The sequence below is a fragment of the Salvelinus sp. IW2-2015 genome, linkage group LG13, assembly GCF_002910315.2.
Source record: "Salvelinus sp. IW2-2015 linkage group LG13, ASM291031v2, whole genome shotgun sequence".
Lineage (NCBI taxonomy): Eukaryota > Metazoa > Chordata > Actinopteri > Salmoniformes > Salmonidae > Salvelinus > Salvelinus sp. IW2-2015.
Window position 1 is genome coordinate 12,277,840 of NC_036853.1, and position 19,205 is coordinate 12,297,044.

At 42.9% G+C, this 19,205-nt stretch overlaps 1 protein-coding gene across 1 annotated transcript; it reads right to left on the bottom strand.

Annotated features, from left to right (window-relative positions):
• Positions 1-192: 192 nt before the first annotated feature.
• LOC111972130 (chromatin assembly factor 1 subunit A-like) lies at positions 193-18,878 on the bottom strand. Its single transcript, XM_023998994.2, has 16 exons — positions 18,475-18,878; positions 14,957-15,007; positions 13,837-14,432; positions 13,652-13,708; positions 13,288-13,523; positions 13,070-13,130; positions 12,877-12,948; positions 12,573-12,790; positions 10,771-10,942; positions 10,486-10,566; positions 9,711-9,815; positions 9,043-9,298; positions 6,537-6,675; positions 3,994-4,330; positions 3,817-3,892; positions 193-3,690 (listed from the first exon to the last, which is right to left on the bottom strand). The coding sequence occupies exons 1-16, from the start codon at positions 18,539-18,541 to the stop codon at positions 3,569-3,571; spliced, it is 2,646 nt and encodes an 881-aa protein (XP_023854762.1). The 5' UTR covers positions 18,542-18,878; the 3' UTR covers positions 193-3,568.
• Between the last annotated feature and the right edge of the window lie 327 nt (positions 18,879-19,205).

A 19,205-nucleotide genomic window follows, 5' to 3' on the forward strand; every position in this document is an offset into this window, starting at 1 on the left:
ATTTGCCTTTCATTTTTCAGTGGCAACGTTTTTAATAATGGCCAGCCATTACCTCAAAAAGCACTGTTTAGCAGCCTGAAAAAAAGCACCTGCCATATTGAAACCCATTAACAAACCATCCAAGGATGAGTGGTGGGATGTTGATACAGGTCTCCAGATAAGGCGGGGGGAAGAAGGAGGAAGGCATATAAGTGCAGTACATTTAAACATTATTTAATTCAACCAGGTTAAGTATTTTATTTTTTAAACAAATGCATATACAGTGGGGAGAAGTATTTGATACGCTGCCGATTTTGCAGGTTTTCCTACTTACAAAGCATGTAGAGGTCTAATTTTTATCATAGATACACTAACTGTGAGAGACGGAATCTAAAACACAAATCCAGAAAATCACATTGTTTGATTTTTAAGTAATTAATTTGCATTTTATTTGATACATCAGAAAAGCAGAACTTAATATTTGGTACAGAAACCTTTGTTTGTAATTACAGAGATCATACGTTTCCTGTAGTTCTTGACCAGGTTTGCACACACTGCAGCAGGGATTTTGGCCCACTCCTCCATACAGACCTTCTCCTGATCCTTCAGGTTTCGGGGCTGTCGCTGGGCAATACGGACTTTCAGCTCCCTCCAAAGATTTTCTATTGGGTTCAGGTCTGGAGACTGGCTAGGCCACTCCAGGACCTTGAGATGCTTCTTACGGAGCCACTCCTTAGTTGCTGTGTGTTTCGGGTCGTTGTCATGCTGGAAGACCCAGCCACAACCCATCTTCAATGCTCTTACTGAGGGAAGGAGGTTGTTGGCCAAGATCTCGCGATACATGGCCCCATCCATCCTCCCCTCAATACGGCGCAGTCGTTCTGTCCCCTTGCAGAAAAGCATCCACAAAGAATGTTTCCACCTCCATGCTTCACGGTTGGGATGGTGTTCTTGGGGTTGTACTCATCCTTCTTCTTCCTCCAAACACGGCGAGTGGAGTTTAGACCAAAAAGCTCTATTTTTGTCTCATCAGACCACATGACCTTTTCCCATTCCTCCTCTGGATCATCCAGATGGTCATTGGTAAACTTCAGACGGGCCTGGACATGCGCTGGCTTGAGCAGGGGGACCTTGCGTGCGCTGAAGGATTTTAATCCATGACGGCGTAGTGTGTTACTAATGGTTTTCTTTGAGACTGTGGTCCCAGCTCTCTTCAGGTCATTGACCAGGTCCTGCCGTGTAGTTCTGGGCTGATCCCTCACCTTCCTCATGATCATTGATGCCCCACGAGGTGAGATCTTGCATGGAGCCCCAGACCGAGGGTGATTGACCGTCATCTTGAACTTCTTCCATTTTCTAATAATTGCGCCAACAACAGTTGTTGCCTTCTCACCAAGCTGCTTGCCTATTGTCCTGTAGCCCATCCCAGCCTTGTGCAGGTCTACAATTTTATCCCTGATGTCCTTTAACAGCTCTCTGGTCTTGGCCATTGTGGAGAGGTTGGAGTCTGTTTGATTGAGTGTGTGGACAGGTGTCTTTTATACAGGTAACGAGTTCAAACAGGTGCAGTTACAGGTAATGAGTGGAGAATAGGAGGGCTTCTTAAAGAAAAACTAACAGGTCTGTGAGCCGGAATTCTTACTGGTTGGTAGGTGATCAAATACTTATGTCATGCAATAAAATGCAAATTAATTACTTGAAAATCATACAATGTGATTTTTTTAGATTGTCTCTCACAGTTGAAGTGTACCTATGATAGAAATTACAGACCTCTACATGCTTTGTAAGTTGGAAAACCTGCAAAATCGGCAGTGTATCAAATACTTGTTCTCCCCACTGTATATGCACACTCATTCCAGGGTTTTTATTTTTTACTACATTGTACTATGAAATAACACATATAGAATCATGTGTTAAACAAATCAAAGAAGCCACCTTGTGCCTTGACAGCTTTGCACATGCTTGGCATTCTCTCAACCAGCTTCATGAGGTAGTCACCTGGAATGCATTTCAATTAACAGGTGTGTGGAACTTCTTTCCTTAATGTGTTGTGACAAGGTAGGGGTGGTATACAGAAGATAGCCCTATTTGGTAAAATACCAAGTCCATATTAGGGCACGAACAGCTCAAATAAGCAAAGAGAAGCGACAGTCCGTCAATCTGGAAAATTTCAAGAACTTTGAAAGTTTCTTCAAGTGCAGCTGCAAAAACCATCAAGCGCTATGAATAAACTGGCTCTCATAAGAACCACCACAGGAAAGGAAGACCCAGAGTTACCTCTGCTGCATAGGACAAGTTCTTTAGAGTTACCAGCCTCAGAAATTGCAGCCCAAATAAATGCTTCACACGGTTCAAGTAACAGACACAACTGTTCAGAGACTGCGTCAAATCAGGCCTTCCTGGTTGAGTTGCTGCAAAGACTTCACTACTAAAAGACACCAATAAGAAGAAACTTGCTTGTGCCAAGAAACACGAGCAATGGACATTAGAACTGTGGAAATCTGTCTGATCAGTCCAAATTTGAGATATTTGGTTCCAACCAACGTCTTTGAGACACAGTAGGTGAATGGATGATCGCCGCATGTGTGGTTTCCACCGTGAAGCACGGAGGAGGTGGTGTGATGGTGCTTTGCTGATGACACTGTCCGTGATTTATTTAGAATTCAAGGCATGGTTACCACGGCATTCTGGAGCGATTCACCATCCCATCTAGTTTGCGCTTAGTGGAACTATCATTTGTTTATCAACAGGACAATGACCCAACACACCTCCAGGCTGTGTAAGGGCTATTTGACCAAGAAGCAGTGATGGAGTGCTGCATCAGACAACCTAGCCCCCACAATCACCCGACCTCATTCCAACCATCTCAATTTGGTTGAGTTGGACTGCAGAGTGAAGGAAAAGCAGCCAACAAGTGCTCAGCATATGTGGGAATTCCTTCAAGACGGTTGGAAAAGCATTCCTCATGAAGCTGGTTGATAAAATGCCAAAAGTGTGCAAAGCTGTCATCAACGCAAAGGGTGGCTAATTTGAAGAATCTCAAATAACATTTTGATTTGTTTAACACTATTGGTTATCTACATGATTCCATATGTGATATTTCATAGTTTGGATGTCTTAAATATGATTCTACAAATGTATAAAATAGTAAAAATAAAGAAAAACCTTTAAATGAGTAGGTGTGTCCAAACTTTTGACTGGAACTGTATATATGTATAAAAAGGAGGACACGTGGGCCAGCACACGGCAACTACTAGAATGGCCACCCAATCTACCATAGTAGGAGAGTCTTGACTGTCTGAGCCACCTTCCACTCCTCACCAAGCAAAGACATCCATATAAACATGTCTGACACTCCAACTGAACCAAGAAATAAAATGGTTGAGCATTGGACTTAAATATACCATGCCCTAATAAGTTTCTCGGTCAGACACTTTCATTTTTACACGCAGATGTCTGGTACTTAGAGGAGCAGAGTGGGAAGTGATAATGTGTGGGTGGCATTTGTTCCACTACAGAATGTTATCTTGATTGAAGACCTGATTCTATCTGACACTGGGTACACACCCCCAGAGTCAGGGGGCAGTTCTTAGGCGGTGGCCGGGGTGGGAATGGGCCGGAGCAGGGTGAGAGCAGTCGTATCAGAGGGGGTCACCTCCATTTTTTCTGTGCTCTCATTCTCTGTGGGAAAGGTATCCTTTCTGGAAGATCCTGCAGGGGAAGACATATTTAGTGTCACTGTCAATACCTCCCTTCTTACTTATATCTAGGGAAACCAAATACAACGTGCCCATCAGGGCCAAACAATCTGTCAGGAAAGTTATTTTGATGTCTCACCTTTCTGTGTAAGGATTATGACGCAGTCTGCTTCATCCTCATCGGTGTCTGCTTGGAACCCATCCATCTCATGAGCCTGGAACAAAGGAGTGCTAATGAAAATCTGATACATAGCCGTCTTAGCAATAGGATCTGAGCAAAAGGATGTCATATGCATAGTTTATCAGACTGTCCTACCTGCTCAGGGTCGGCAGCCTTCTTCATGAACTTGGTGATGGACATGCTGCCGGCACTCTTCCTCTTGTTGGAGGATGAGGGAGTCTTGTTGGAGGAGGAGGGTGTGGTGGAGGTCTGTGGGGTGGTTGGGGAGTTGCCCTGCGAGCCTGTGGCCGCCGAGGCTTCTTCACGCGACACATGGGCCCCAGAGGTGAGGTAGTTCCACTGGCAGGGCACAGGGAGAGCCTCCTGGCTGAAGCGAGCCAGGACCTCTGTGTGTATGTACCAGCAGCAGCGTCTGTAGGCCGAGCGCTTCTCATACATGGCATTTCCCTTGATAAGGCGCTTCAGACGGATCCTAGGGCAAAAGGAGACCATCTCAGTTAAAAAAATATATAAAGCTTTTATATAGCATTTGCACTTGCAATAAGGCCCGAGGTGGTGTGGTACAGTGCATTCGGAAAGAATTCAGACCCCTTGACTTTTTCCATTTTGTTGCGTTACAGCCTTATTTTAAAATGGATTAAATTGTCCCCCCCCCCCCCATCAATCTACACACAATACCCCATGATGACAAAGCAAAAACAGGTTTTTAGGAATGTTTACAAATTGTACTTATAAAACCCCCAGAAATATTACATTTACATAAGTATTCAGACCCTTTACGCAGTACTTTTTGTTGAAGCACCTTTGGCAGCAATAAAAGCCTTTAGTCTTCTTGGGTATTTGGGGAGTTTCTCCCATTCTTCTCTGCAGATCCTCTCAAGCTCTGTCAGGTTGGATGGGGAGCGTCACTGCACAGCTATTTTCAGGTCTCTCCAGAGATGTTTGATCGGGTTCATGTCCGGGCTCTGGCTGAGCCACTCAAGGACATTCAGATACTTGTCCCGAAGCCACTGCTGAGTTGTCTTGGTTATGTTCTTAGGGTTGTTGTCCTGTTGGAAGGTGAACCTTCACCCCAGTCTGAGGCTCCTGAGCCCTCTGGAGAAGGTTTTCATCAAGGATCTCTCTGTACTTTGCTCATCTTTCCCTCAATCCTGACTAGTTACACAGTCTCCGCAGCTGAAAAACATCCCCACACCATGATGCTGCCACCACGCTTCGCCATAGGATGGTGCCAGGTTTCCTCCAGACATGAAGCTTGGCATTCAGGCCAAAGAGTTCAAGCTTGGTTTTATCAGACCAGAGAATCTTGTTTCTCTTGGTCTGAGTTGAGTGTCCTTTAAGTGCCTTTTGGCAAACTCCAAGCGGCCTGTCATATGCCTTTTACTGAGGAATGGCTTCCGTCTGGCCCCTCTACCATAAAGGCCTGATTGGTGGAGTGCTGCAGAGATGTTTTGTCATTCTGGAAGGTTCTCCCATCTCCACAGAGGAACTCTGTGAGAGTGACCATCGGGTTCTTGGTCACCTCCCTGACCCAAGCCCTTCCCCCCCCTCCCGATTGCTCAGTTTGGCCGGGCGGCCAATCTAGGGGGTTCCAAACGTCTTCCATTTAAGAGTGATGGAGGCCACTGTGTTCTTGGGGACCCTCAATGCTGCAGACATTTTTTGTTACCCTTCCCCAGATCTGTGCCTCGATAAAATCCTGTCTCGGAGCTCTACAGACAATTCCTTCGACCTCATGTCTTGAGTTTTGCTCTGACATGCACTGTCAACTGTGGGAGCTTACATAAACAGGTGTGTGCCTTTCCAAATCATGTCCAATCAATTGAATTTACCAGGTGGACTACAATCGTTGTAGAAACATCTAAAGGATGATCAATGGAAACAGGATGCACTTGAGCTCAATTTCGAGTCTCATAGCAAAGGGTCTGCATACTTACGTAAATAAGTATATACATTTGTCAAATATTATATAAACCTGTTTTCGCTTTGTAATTATGAGTCATGATGAGTCATGATGAGAATGTTTTTATTTAATTTATTTAATACATTTTAGAGTGAGGCTGTAATGTCAAGGGGTCTGAAAACTTTCACAATGCACTGTATATGGCCATATACCACAGCTAAGGGCTAATCTTAAGCGCGACGCAACGTGGAGTGCCTGGATACAGCCCTTAGCCGTGGTAAATTGGCCATATATCACAAACCCCAGCGGTGGCTTATTGCTATATAAACTGGTTACCAACATAATTAGAGAAGTAAAAAGAAATGTTGTCATACCCATGGAATACGGTCTGATATACCATGGCTGTTAGCCAAATCAGCAGTCAGGGCTTGAACCACCCATTACATTTACATTTAAGTCATTTAGCAGACGCTCTTATCCAGAGCGACTTACAAATTGGTGCATTCACCTTATGACATCCAGTGGAACAGCCACTTTACAATAGTGCATCTAAATCTTTTAAGGGGGGGGGGGGGGGGTGAGAAGGATTACTTTATCCTATCCTAGGTATTCCTTAAAGAGGTGGGGTTTCAGGTGTCTCCGGAAGGTGGTGATTGACTCCGCTGTCCTGGCGTCGTGATAAACGCCAGTTTATAATATGAGTTTAATAGTGACCATATATGATTTACTCATTATGTAAAATAGCAAATGTTTAGTAAATCCGGTTTAAAGTTACCTGGTGGGGATGTCTCCCGAGTTCTGGGGGCTGGAAATAGTAGAGGTCAATTTCTGGCGACAAAACTCCTGGAACTCTGTGATGATCACCTTATTGCTGTTCACATTTCCATGGAGCAGTGGCAGCAACTGGGACAGCACTGAAGATATGGTAGGGGAAATGGGAAGGTGTTTGAAAACACATTCTACATCTAGGCCTATTCATACAAAGTTTGGGCATAAGGCTGCATCCAATATGATCATATACTCCCTCAGGCTGCTACAGAGCAACTTAGGTCAGCCATAAAGACCTGTTGTTCACTGTTCACAATTACTTGTTGGCACAGTAAATACAGAGTGACTCAGACGCAGCATATAAAGCTGGTCTGAAAACGATACAGATCTTTGATTGTCTCTAGTTTAGACTAGAGTCTAGTCTCCCTTGCAGTCTGGACAGCGATCAATGACTGAAGCACAAGGTGAATTACAGGGGAGCTTAGCTCCCCCGAATGAGACACGAGCTCTCCAAACGGCAACAAAAGTCCAACTTGGGGGGGGGGGGTCTCTCTAAATAATGATAGAGTATTACTGACGCATTGTCAATTTACTCTATTGAAGTTGATGTGCTCATCTGAAGCCTGTGTGTTCATGTGTATAAAATTGCGTCGGCTGACGGGGATACCAGTATTCGAAGTTCATTGCAATGAACATTGTAGTCTAGTAAGTTGACCATGTGTTATGGTGACAATACCTCCCACTATTCCTGGAACAGTCCTGTATTTCAAATCAAATTGTATTAGTCACATGCGCAGAATAAAAACAGGTGTAGCCCTTACAGTGAAATGCTTACTTATGAGCACCTAACCAACAGTGCAGTTTAAAAAAAATATGGATAAGAATAAGAGATAAAAGTAACAAGCAATTAAAGAGCAGCAGCAAAAAATAACAATATATACAGGGGGGGTGCCGGTACAGAGTCAATGTGTGGGGGCACCGGCCAGTTGAGGTAGTATGTACATGTAGGTAGAGTTATCAAAGTGACCATGTATAGATGACAACAGAGAGTGGCAGTGGTGTGCAGAGGGGAGGCAATGCAAATAGTCTAGGTAGCCATTTGACTAGATGTTCAGGAGTCTTATGGCTTGGGGGTAGAAGCTGTTCAGAAGCCTCTTGGACCTAGACTTGGCGCTCCGGTACCGCTTGCCGTGCGGTAGCAGAGAGAACAGTCTATGACTAGGGTGGCTGGAGTCTGACAATTTTAAGGGCTTTCCGCCTTCCTCTGACACCACCTGGTATTTCAGCCACTTTTCAGGTTTACCGACCTATTTACAAAAAATGTAAATTTGTACCGTATTTCAGACTTCACATTCATTTGATCAGAATTTACATTCATTGCATCCCAATGTGTCTTTTTTGCGGTCATTATGATAAGATCTGGTGAGGTTAAACACTACAACTGTTGAAAGATCTGATATTCTGCAAAATGCAACTGAAAAAAAGACAAGACGTAGGCCTGTGTCATATCGTCAACCAATCACCAATTTGGTTAAATTCTGCACGGCACAATTCCAGCTAAATTTTGTCTGAGAGGACAGTCAATTGTTCACAACAGAGCTACAAATTTAAATAGACTAAATATTAGACACAAATATATACAGTAATTTAGCAAACCTGTGTAGCTCTCCATGCTCATGTTTTAGGCCTAAGTAATTGCATACAGACAGACAGAGCTCAATCATTAAGCACATTTTCTGCTACTTCACTCAATCCAGTTTTGAAAGTTTCCCTTCGTAACCGTTTACATTTTCCTGATGACAAACAGGTGTTTTCTTGGCAAAACATAACCCGATTTTTATAAAAACAACCACATTGGCATATGTGGTCTCTCTTTTCTTCAACTCCACGCATGAGGCGAAATAGTTGGTGTGTTTGATTTAGCTCGCTCTCGATGCAGCATGAGTGCAGATGAATCGCATGTTGGTCTTGGGTGTTAAGTCCATCTCCACAATCAAAACACAGATTTTTGTGTAAATATAAGTGCATGCTTGCTAAAGTCAGTAAAGGCACAGGTCATTACAGTTTGGCCCCTCGGAGCTACTCAAGGAAAATCAGACAACAGTGACACTATTCAAACAACACATGGCTCAACCAAATTACTAATTTACATTACTCAGATAAGCATTGCAAAGACAAACACAGGTTTTCCATCCAAACCAAGAACTACATTTCATCCCGCTTCAGTCAGCCAATGACTCAGATGATCACTACCACTTAGCGGTGGCAAGACTAAGGCTGAGGTCGAAAGGGGTCTACATGAATATTGGAGAGAGCCTAGCGTTTAAGGGCGTTGGACCAGTAACCTAAAGTTTGCTGGTTCAAATCCCTGTGCCAACTACGCAAAAGAATCTACCGATGTGCCCTTGAGCAAGGCACTTAAACCTAAATGCTCCTGTAAGTCTCTCGAAATGACAACACACACAATGAACTCTGTATATCTGCATGATGTTCCCCCAGACATATGTACTCACGCTGCTCATCTTCTTGTAGTTTCTGTTGTAGTTTCTGTGCGTAGTCCTCTGGGGTGGTGGGCTCCGCCTTTGGCAGGGGTTCTACCAGGCATACAGCGAATTGCTGGAATAGCTCCAGAGGAGGACCCTCTCCATCCCATACACAGCTTCTCACCACCGCCTCCAGCACCTTCACCTTCTTCTTGGCCATCAGCTCGTCCCACTCCCGGGCCTTCAGCTTCTGACGAACTTTCTGCTTCTCTGGGTCGCCACCCTCCTGGAATCACGTCACAGAGATAGGAGCAATTAAGGAGAGTACACCATACACACTGACGACCGCAGTCTGCCTGCAGCACCTGACCCAAGGACCTGACTAGAGCGCGATGAGCCAAGTAAAGCCCCACCAGCAAAACCCTCCCCTAACCCGGACGACACTGGGCCAATTGTGCCCCACTAGGGACTTCTGATCACGGCTGGTTGTGACACAGTCCGGGATCGAACCTGAGTCTATAGTGACGCCTCCAACACTGTGATGCAGAGCCTTAGACCGCTGCGCCACTTGGGAGGCCCACTGTAAAGAACTAAGTACTTACATTATATCCATTATTAGTCATACCAGACCACCGGAAAAGAACAGTAAAGAAAATGAATGAGGCATGCATACGGATTGTAGGGACAATTTAACCTACCTCTTCCTCCTCCAATGCCCCCTCCCCATCTGATAGGTAACCATGGGGTACAAAGAAACCATCCTCATCGTCGTCGTCATTTTCACCTCCCTCATCATTATCCTCCTGCAAAAACAAAGTGTTTAGTCAGGGATAGGCCACATTGATTGGGGTGGGGGCCACAAAAAAAGGGTCCGCAATGGGTCTGCGTACCCACAAACATCCCCGCAACCTTGTGAGCAAAATATTTTAACGGCCCACCTAATGACAGCCAAGATTTTTCCACCTAGGTTTATCATCTCCTGAAATTCTACACATTTTGCAATGGGGCGGACAGACAAATTAGCCGTTTTACAGCCAATTGCCTGCAATTCTACACATTTTGCCATAGAGTGGAGGCATTTTTGTTAGCTTTTTTTTTTTTTATACACGATAACTGATGATCAATGGGCCCCACCCCGGTCGGTAATTCGACCATGCTTACTACACGTTTAGATAGCTGGCCACTAGACTAACTTAACCATACAGTAAAAAAATTGCTGACATGGGCTAATTAAGTGACTGCTGACGCACAACCAAATTTCAAAATTGCACCATGTGTATTCTATTATTCTAACTCTCAACAGTAAGTTGAGACCCCGACAGAGTCCGCCCGCCCCCCCAAAAAGTTGCCCCTCCCTTTAGATCCTCACAACCAGCAGTAATGATACAGCTGCAACAATGAGCAAATCTTGATATCAAACAGAACAGCAGAGCATCAAAAGCTGTGACAGAAGAGTATTGAAGAGAGACCTACCCCTTCACTGTGTGACAGGGACTCTCCTGGCTCCTCCTCCTCCCACTCCTCATCACTGTCTACTTCATAATCCAACAGGTCCTAGCGAGAACACACAAACTTTAGTCATACATGGAAACCCGTCAAACATGGAAGTCACAGTGCAACTGATAACACATTCTTCACTCATGGCACCACTTGACAAATTGGATATGGCAGGGTTAGTGAGAGCAATATGTCAGAAACTAAGATGTAAAGAAGTGAAAAGCTTCAATGATCATGGTCAGAGAATGAGGGAAGTCTTACCTTGTCCTGTCTGAGAGGGTAACGTGGGGAGATGTGGGGGCTCTTTTTACTCCACGTGCCCCAGTAGGCAGGCCGGTAGTTCTCACGGAACTGAAGGAGCTTCATGCGGCCGTAGCACTGCCGGTCAGGCACACCGTCCGGTTTAGGCCCCTTACCTATCACTATACACTCCCTATGCAGAGAACAGAGGGGCCAAAGACTATAGGAGTGTACATACACTGAACAAAAATATAAAATCGCAACATGCAACGATTTCAAAGACTATACGGAGTTAGTCCATATAAGGAAATCAGTCAATTTGAAAATTCATTAGTCCCTAATCTATGGATTTCACATTACTGACAATACAGATATGAATCTGTTGGTCACATACCTTAAAAAGGTAGGGGCGTGGATCAGAAAACCTGTCAGCATCTGGTGTAACCACCATTTGCCTCATGCAGCGCAACACATCTCCTTTGCATAAAGTTGATCAGACTGATAGTGGCCTGTGAAATGATACCCCATTCCTCTTCAATGGCTGTGCGAAGTTGCTGAATATTGTCAGGAACTGGAACACGCTGTCGTACATGTCAATCCAGAGCATCCTGAAAATACTCAATGGGTGACATGTCTGGTGAGTATGCAGGCCATGGAAGAACTGGGCCATTTTCAGCTTCCAGGAATTGTGTACAGATCCTTGCGACATGGGGCCGTGCATTACCATGTTGAAACATGAGGTGATGGCAGCAGATGAATGGCACGACAATGGGCCTCAGGATCTAGTCACGGTATCTGTGCATTCAAATTGGCATCAATAAAATGCAATTGTGTTCGTTGTCCGTAGCTAATGCCTTCCCATTGTTAACTTGAAATGACACAACGACAAGGTTCCAGTTTAACAAAGTTTACTATACTACTTGAACACACTACAAGGTAGCCATTCCACTCAAGGCTAGGTCCATCAACGATTAGACTCCCTGCGCAGGCGCACTCTTGACTGAGTGATAGCCCCGTAATAACAGAAGTATAGGGATACTTAAAACATGAACTTAACACCCATACCATATAACCGCATCATGATGCATTCTGTTCACAACATTGACATCAGCAAACCCCTCGCACACACGACGCCATACACGCTACCTGTCATCTGCCCTGTACGGTTGAAACTGGGATTAATCCGTGAAGAGCACACTTCTCCAGCGTCACAGTGGCCATTGAAGGTGAACGACGCCGAACTGCAGTCAGGTCAAGACCCTGGTGTACGCAGATGAGCATCCCTGAGATGGTTTATGACAGTTTGTGCAGAAATTCCTTGAATGTGCAAATCCAGTTTCATCAGCTGTCCGGGTGGCTGGTCTGACAATCCCACAGGTGACTCCCCCAAAACATCAGTGGCATTGTATTGTGAGACAAAACTGCACCCTTTAGAGTGGCCTTTTATTGTCCCCAGCACAAGGTGCACCTGTGTAATGATCATGCTGTTTAATCAGCTTCTTGATATGCCTCACCCTTCATGTGGATGAATTATTTGATCTTGCTCACTAACAGGGAGGTAAACACATTTGTGCACAAAATGAGAGAAATAAGGTTTTTGTGCATATGTCAAATTTCTGGGATATTTTTTTCAGCTCATGAAACCAACACTTTACATGTTACATTTACGTATTTTTTTTCAATGTAGAAACAGCCTCTTTACTGTAGGAAATCGCAGATTCTTTGTCGTTTCACAAAATGTCAAGAGTTCAGTAATTCAAAGCACCTATTGTTGCCATCATGGCCACGCAACAATTGTGACTTTTAGGGTGTGATGGTCTCACCTCATAGAGTCTGTGCTTCTGGGCTTGGTTGGGCCTGATCTGCGGGGCTCATTTCTGGTCCAGTCCCTCAGGCCGTGCAGACTTCCATCAGGTTTAGCCAGGTACCGGTCCAGTTCATCCAGGACTGCCTCCTCACACTGGACCCGGGTCAGCGGCGCCAGACCCATGTGCTCCTTTATCTCAAATGGAGCAAACTTTCCACAGGCAGACACAAAGGTCTGAGGTGGGAGGGACAGAATTAACATGCCACTATTTTATGATTAAGATTTTGTATTCTTTTTCAATCCAGTCAGAGTTATTTTACCTTTGTGGCCTGCTGAGGAGTCTTCGGTTTCTGTAGGAATCGTGTTATCTCTGCTTTCTCTGCTTTGAGCCTCTGAATAGAACATTTTCAGATGTATTATCAGGTCTGTTACAATGACATGGCAATTGCCAACCGTCAAATGTCAGACATTACATTTCAGTTTAAAGAATAGAAACATCCCTTATCAACTCACATCCTTCTCTTCTTTCAACCATTTCTCCTCCTCTTTCTTTCTCTTGCCTTCAAGTTTTGCCCTGGGGGAAATTATATCATGTTTAATTCAATTGCAAGGATTACATTAGCTTTAATAAAAAAAACGTTCAATCAAATGTTTCCAGTCAAGTCAATATAAAAGTAACAAGACATTTCAAATCTGTAGCTCTAGGTGGTTTTCGATCAAGCAACACTCACTCCTGCTTCGATTTGCGATGCTCCTCTTTCGCTCTTAATTTCTCTTCTTTTTCCTTTTCCTCTTTTTCCTTTCTCTCTCTTTTTTCACACTCTTCTTTCTCCCTTTTCTCCTTTCTTTCCCCCTCTCTCAGTTTGCGGGCCTCCTCTTTTTTCTTCTCTTTAACAGCTTTAGCCTCCTCCCGCTGCCACTCTCTCTCTTGGCGCTGGTGTAGCCTTTCCTCTTGCTCCTGCAAACTCTATGAAGAGAGGAAATAAATTCAGCTTCAGATAAGTATTTTGATGTAGATATTTAAATAGTAATTGGATGCAAAATTATGCCACTTAGCAGTGAAATACAGAAGTGATCTATCACAGGTCATTATACCTTTATAGAGCGTCTTTTCACAGTTTTCTGCTCTATTTTAGGGGTGGAATGTGGCTCCTGGAAAGAGAGAAGGTAACATAGATCAAGTATTAATTTAAAAGCTTTCTGCTGTGTACATTTACACTAAGATCCCTGATGACAGACATTGAATGATTATTGAATCTGATTTGTGAGTCGGTACTCACCGTGACAGTAGGATTGTTCTCCGTCTTGGCAGCCTCTGGGGACCTCTCGGCCGCTGACAGAGCGCTGGTGGATGAAGGAGACAGCTTGGACCCATTCCAATGACTGGACATATCAGGGATGACAGACTCTTCCTCTATGTCAGATCCCTGTGTTGTATCTAGCTGTGAGATTGATGCAGTGTCCTCCCCTTCCTGCTCCCCATCCTGTTCATCCCCCACCTTGCAGTCTAATTGCCCTGTTTTGGTGGCCGTTACAGCACTCAGGGTTTTGCTCTGGTGGTTGTTTTTTGTGGGAGGACACGAGGCAGAAATGGGTGTCGCAGGTTGCTGCTTTAGAGGGTCAGTTGAATTTAAGTCCTCAGTGAGAACAACAACTATTATTTTGGCAGGGGACGTTTGGCTGCTGTTACTCATGAATCCATCCAGGGGTCCGCGGCCGTTAACCAGAGCTGGTCCGTGACGCATGGGTAGCGGGGAACTTTCAGATTCATTCTCCCCATATGATAGCCCAGGCTCTGGGCAGGGAAGGGCACGAGTTCTTTTGGGTTCACTGGTCTCTTTGGGCTCTGGGTTCAGACGCTTAAATGGAAGGCGAGCTGAGGAGAAGATACCATTTATTATCCCTGATTTTCAAATTGGACTAAATCCAATTTATCTTTAAAAGTATTTGGGAAAACAATGAAAGCAAAGACACTAAATTAAAGAATTGTATTAATTGTAATATAATTGACTAAATTAGAATCTCTGAAAAAAAAATTATATAGTTTGATAGCATTATGTTATTATGTATCATTCTCCTTTAGCAAAATAAAAGCATCTAATTGTTTACTTTACCAGGTTAGTCTCATTGAGATTAAAAATCTATTATACAAGAGAGACCTGGCCAAAATAGCAGCACACAACATTTCAGCCACAATTACAACTTAAAACACAAAGTACTACAGTTTAAAAAGATACATTTACGAGATTTGGCATCACCTTTGACCTTTTAAAACATGTTGGCTGGAGTTTTACTGTTATCTATTGCCAGGTAAAGGGAAGTTGTGACATCGGTCGAGCAGAAATCTGGCAAATAGTATATGGAGGTAATATGCATTCAAAACACCTGAGGTTCACTTACCCTGAACAAGCTTCTTATTGGCATTGCTGGGTTTGACTTTGCCATCCATACCTGTAACCAAAACAATGTGAGGGAGATAAGATGACAACAATCCCACAACCAATCCTTCAGTCATCAAACAGACTGTTTTTCAATACAGAAATATTTCCAGTTGCAAACAAGTTGCGTCACTGTAATTGCTACACAACTGTCACTGGAACAAAGAATTATGTGCAGTACCTTCATATGTTCAAACCACAAAAACAGTCACAACACTGTATGACTTAAACACTAACTGCTTTATCCCCCCTACTCAATGTTATTCATGCTATAGGCTAGTCCCTAGTTTACTCATATGGTTAGTTTAACAAATGCATCCAGGTTATTTAAGGAATGTAATAATAAATACATGTCAGTCAATTAGGAAACGGGTAAGTTAGACTTGGCACTTATCAAGTAAACGGACTACCACTTCAATTCAAATATAATGTTAAATCAAATGTGACTCGTTTCATTAAACTAGGCGTATGTCACAAGTCACGACTTCACAGGAAAGGCATTTGAACGCTAATCAAAAAAAATATTATCAAAATGTGTTTTTTGGCAGAAATGCCTTATGGAAGATTTGAACTTTCACGTGCCTTAATAACAAACCTGTATGCCATCTGTAAATACGAATAAAGTTGTTAAATTACGAGCCTAGTTTAGCCACATAAAAAGACAAGAACCTTCCTGGTAGCCATGATTGGCTGAGATAATGAGTGGGCCAGACATGCCGAGAGTTTCGGATTGGTCTGCCATGTAGCATCTTCTGTCTATAAAATGAGCTGCTCGTTATGTGTAGATAATCCTTCTACTGCAGTTTTTTTTCAAAAGATATAACATTAGAGATGGAGAACTGCAAATGTGCTGCTAATGCTCTCAATAACATTGCTGCCCTGAATTTATCAGGCGCTATCGACAAAGGGCAGTGGGGGAAAGTTGTGATGGACTACTTTCAGGAGGACGATTGTACCATGGTGACTCTAGGACTGAAAATGAATCAGACGATTAGGAAATCCCCGATTTAGGTAAAAACATTTTCATCAAAATGAAGAAACAGCGATCAACAGTGTTGTCACGGAAGAAGTTGAATGAGTTTTGAAATCAGTGGAATGTTTGGTAGAATCAGAGTATGATAGAGATGAATATAATTCTGGCATTTGTTTGCAAATGCAGAGGGAGTCGTTAAGAGAACACAGAAGGCTGTTGTATAAAACACCTGTCTTTGGATTACATCTTCAAACTAAGGGCAACCATGGCATCTGTAATAGAGGGAGAAATATCAGATGATTCTTATGGCATTGCAGTGTGAACCAGAGTGACTTGACAACGGGCCAAGCAAGCAAGCAAGCTGTACAAACAAAACGAAAACGACACAGGACGTCTTATTTAATGAAAGGGGTTGCAGTCTCCCGTGAAGCATTCATCGATGTATACGGGTAAGAGTCTAGCTACAGTTTCAGATACTATACGTTTCAAATTTGGTCAGAAAGTTGTTTTCATTGCAAGTTAAAGCTTACTGTTAGTTGGCTAGCTGAAGTTAGGTGGCTGGCTCTCTAACTAACATTAGCGTTAAGTGTATGATCTGTGTAGAAATATTATCTCAGAAAGCAATTTGCATTGCTAGTTATAGCCTAATGTTAGTGAGTTCCCAGTCATCAGCACTATCTGCAGTGCCTCTATGGACATTCACATGACTCTCTCCTAACACACACGCCATACATTGCTGCTACTATCTATTTTTTTTATCCTGCTGCTCAGCCACTTTACCCCTGATTGTATGCATATAACTACCTCATCCATCACCAGTACCACTGATAATGTTATTGATATTGTTTTTGTTCATACGGTATATTATTTTGTTCTTTCTCTACTGGCATTGACACCTTTTTTCCCTTTATATTGACACTATCTATTTTTGATATTGCTACTATGCAAGTAACCATTACGCTGTACTGTTTACACCTTCTGTAGAGACCCATCCACTTAACAAGATGTATTTGGGGTTATAGCATTTCTCTCACATAACCCATCAACTTAGACAAGTGTGTCTGGGTAAGCATCATCTAATATTTTTATCTGGACACTTTCTGTTTACCTGGATTTTTTCCTTACTGTAGGCTACTACTTTTACCACACTACATGGCCTTTAGCACATGACCTCAAATGTGAATCCTTAAAAAGATGGGTGGGGCTAAGGGTGTGAATAATGCTGAATGGGTGTAAACAAAAGAGCTCTCCAGTAGGTTTACCAAAACATTTAAGGAACATTTTCTCAAAAGGTGGGGTTTATCAACTTTCAAAGCAGAATTACTTTCCCATTGTTTCTCATATGCAGTGTATGATATACCATTTTGTAGCTCTGAGTCGCTACTTTTATCCAATGTAAAAAACACAATTTCATTTTACTACATAATACCGAATCAAGTCGGTGGATCACAAATAAATAAAAAACAAGGAGAGGATGGCACAAGTCATCGGGCTAAGTATATCGAGGTGTTTGCTTTTCTCTCCCGCCATTCGGTGAATATAAGCCAAGTGTAAAAGCCCGGCTGTGGCTACACTCACAGCTCTAACGGTGGTGAGAACAGGCTTAGCCTCAAAGTAAAATAAACAAATTCCGTTTGTTAAAGTAACCCCAAACAAGCTTATTGTTGGCATTGCTAGGTTTGATTGCCACCCATACCTGTAACCAAAACGAGGGAGATAAGATGACAATCCCACAACCATCCCCCCTCATCACTCATAGCTAAAGTTAGATAGACTTTGGTTTTACAATGCACTTTTACTTTATCAGTAAATGCAGCAGTACAATGCCATTGACCATTAAATGAACCATTGTCAATGGTTCTAGTTGTCGAGCGGGCAGTGTTGTAACTCAATGTCTAGTCGAAATTATATTTTCCGACTAACGTTAACTGTTATCAACAAGCTGGTGAGCAAAACTACCAATATACTATTCAATCATTTCGGTGCACATTAGCTTGCTAGCTAACGTTAGTTAGCTGAAGCCATGGGGTGTCTAGCAAGCAGCAGGCTGGCATGGTTGACACCAATTCTAACTAGCTACGCTAGCTAAATTAGCTGGCTGAGGAATAGTTAACTATAAAGATTAACGTTAGCTAACCAAGTTACAGTAAAGTTAGATTCATTTCAGAAAATATTGGTCATATACAAGCTAGGTGAACTTCAAGCGTAACTTACATAAACCCACATTTTACACTTCACTACTTACTTGGAAATGTTATGAGGGGTTGGCTAATAAAAACGTTAATTCGCTAACGTTAGCTATCTACTATAACAGTTAGTGTACTGTACAGTAACTAACTTAGTAGTTAACCTTACTGACGTGTTAGTTAACGTTAGCTAACGTATTAAGGCATAAGTTTGTGTTGACTATGTGGCCATAGGCAAACTGAAAGGTAAATAATAATTTAAAAGTATATAACCAAATTCCCAAAACATTTGAAAGGTTAAAATAGAAATATCGTCGCTACCTCTCCTCCGTGGAGTGGATGCTAAATGCCCGTCCACAGATGGATCTTCCGCCGCCAGCATCACCATCCGAGACTTCCCTCACTTTTGATATCCTTGTGCGGAAAACAGTGGCAATATAACAAAACCATATGATGTCGCAATATTGACAGGTCATCCAGAGTAACACTTTTATTCTGCAAAATATACTATACAGTTGACCTTAGTTTTACTATTTTTAAGACTAAGTAGCTACATGTTATTCTTTCCGCATCTGACACACGCTCCCTTTGGATCTCCTTGCTGACTCGCGCCCGTCGCCAGTCAGATTTGGCGGGAGTATGTCGCTCTCCTCAGAATCATTTGCTGATTGGCCAGATCTCTACTTCGTTGGTGGGGTTTCACGGCGATTTGGATCCAATATTTTTGGAGCATTGTCGCCACCAACTGTATGGGGTGACAAAAGGAAACTTCATACGATTAAGTAGAGTTAACTAAAACAAAACAAAAATAACTTCACAAAAACGAACTCCCACTCATTCAAACTTCAATAACTCCCTCCCACCAATTTGTCTTAAACAATATTAGCATGAGTAACAATATTGGAATCTGTTTGATTTTGTTTGGAGGAATAAATCACATTATTTAAAAAGGAGCGTATTATGTAATACTCAAGATCAGGGAGGTAGCTGCCAATTACTTCACACTGGAAGAAGTTAAGCTACACTAAAGCGACCCTTAAGAAACATGTAGT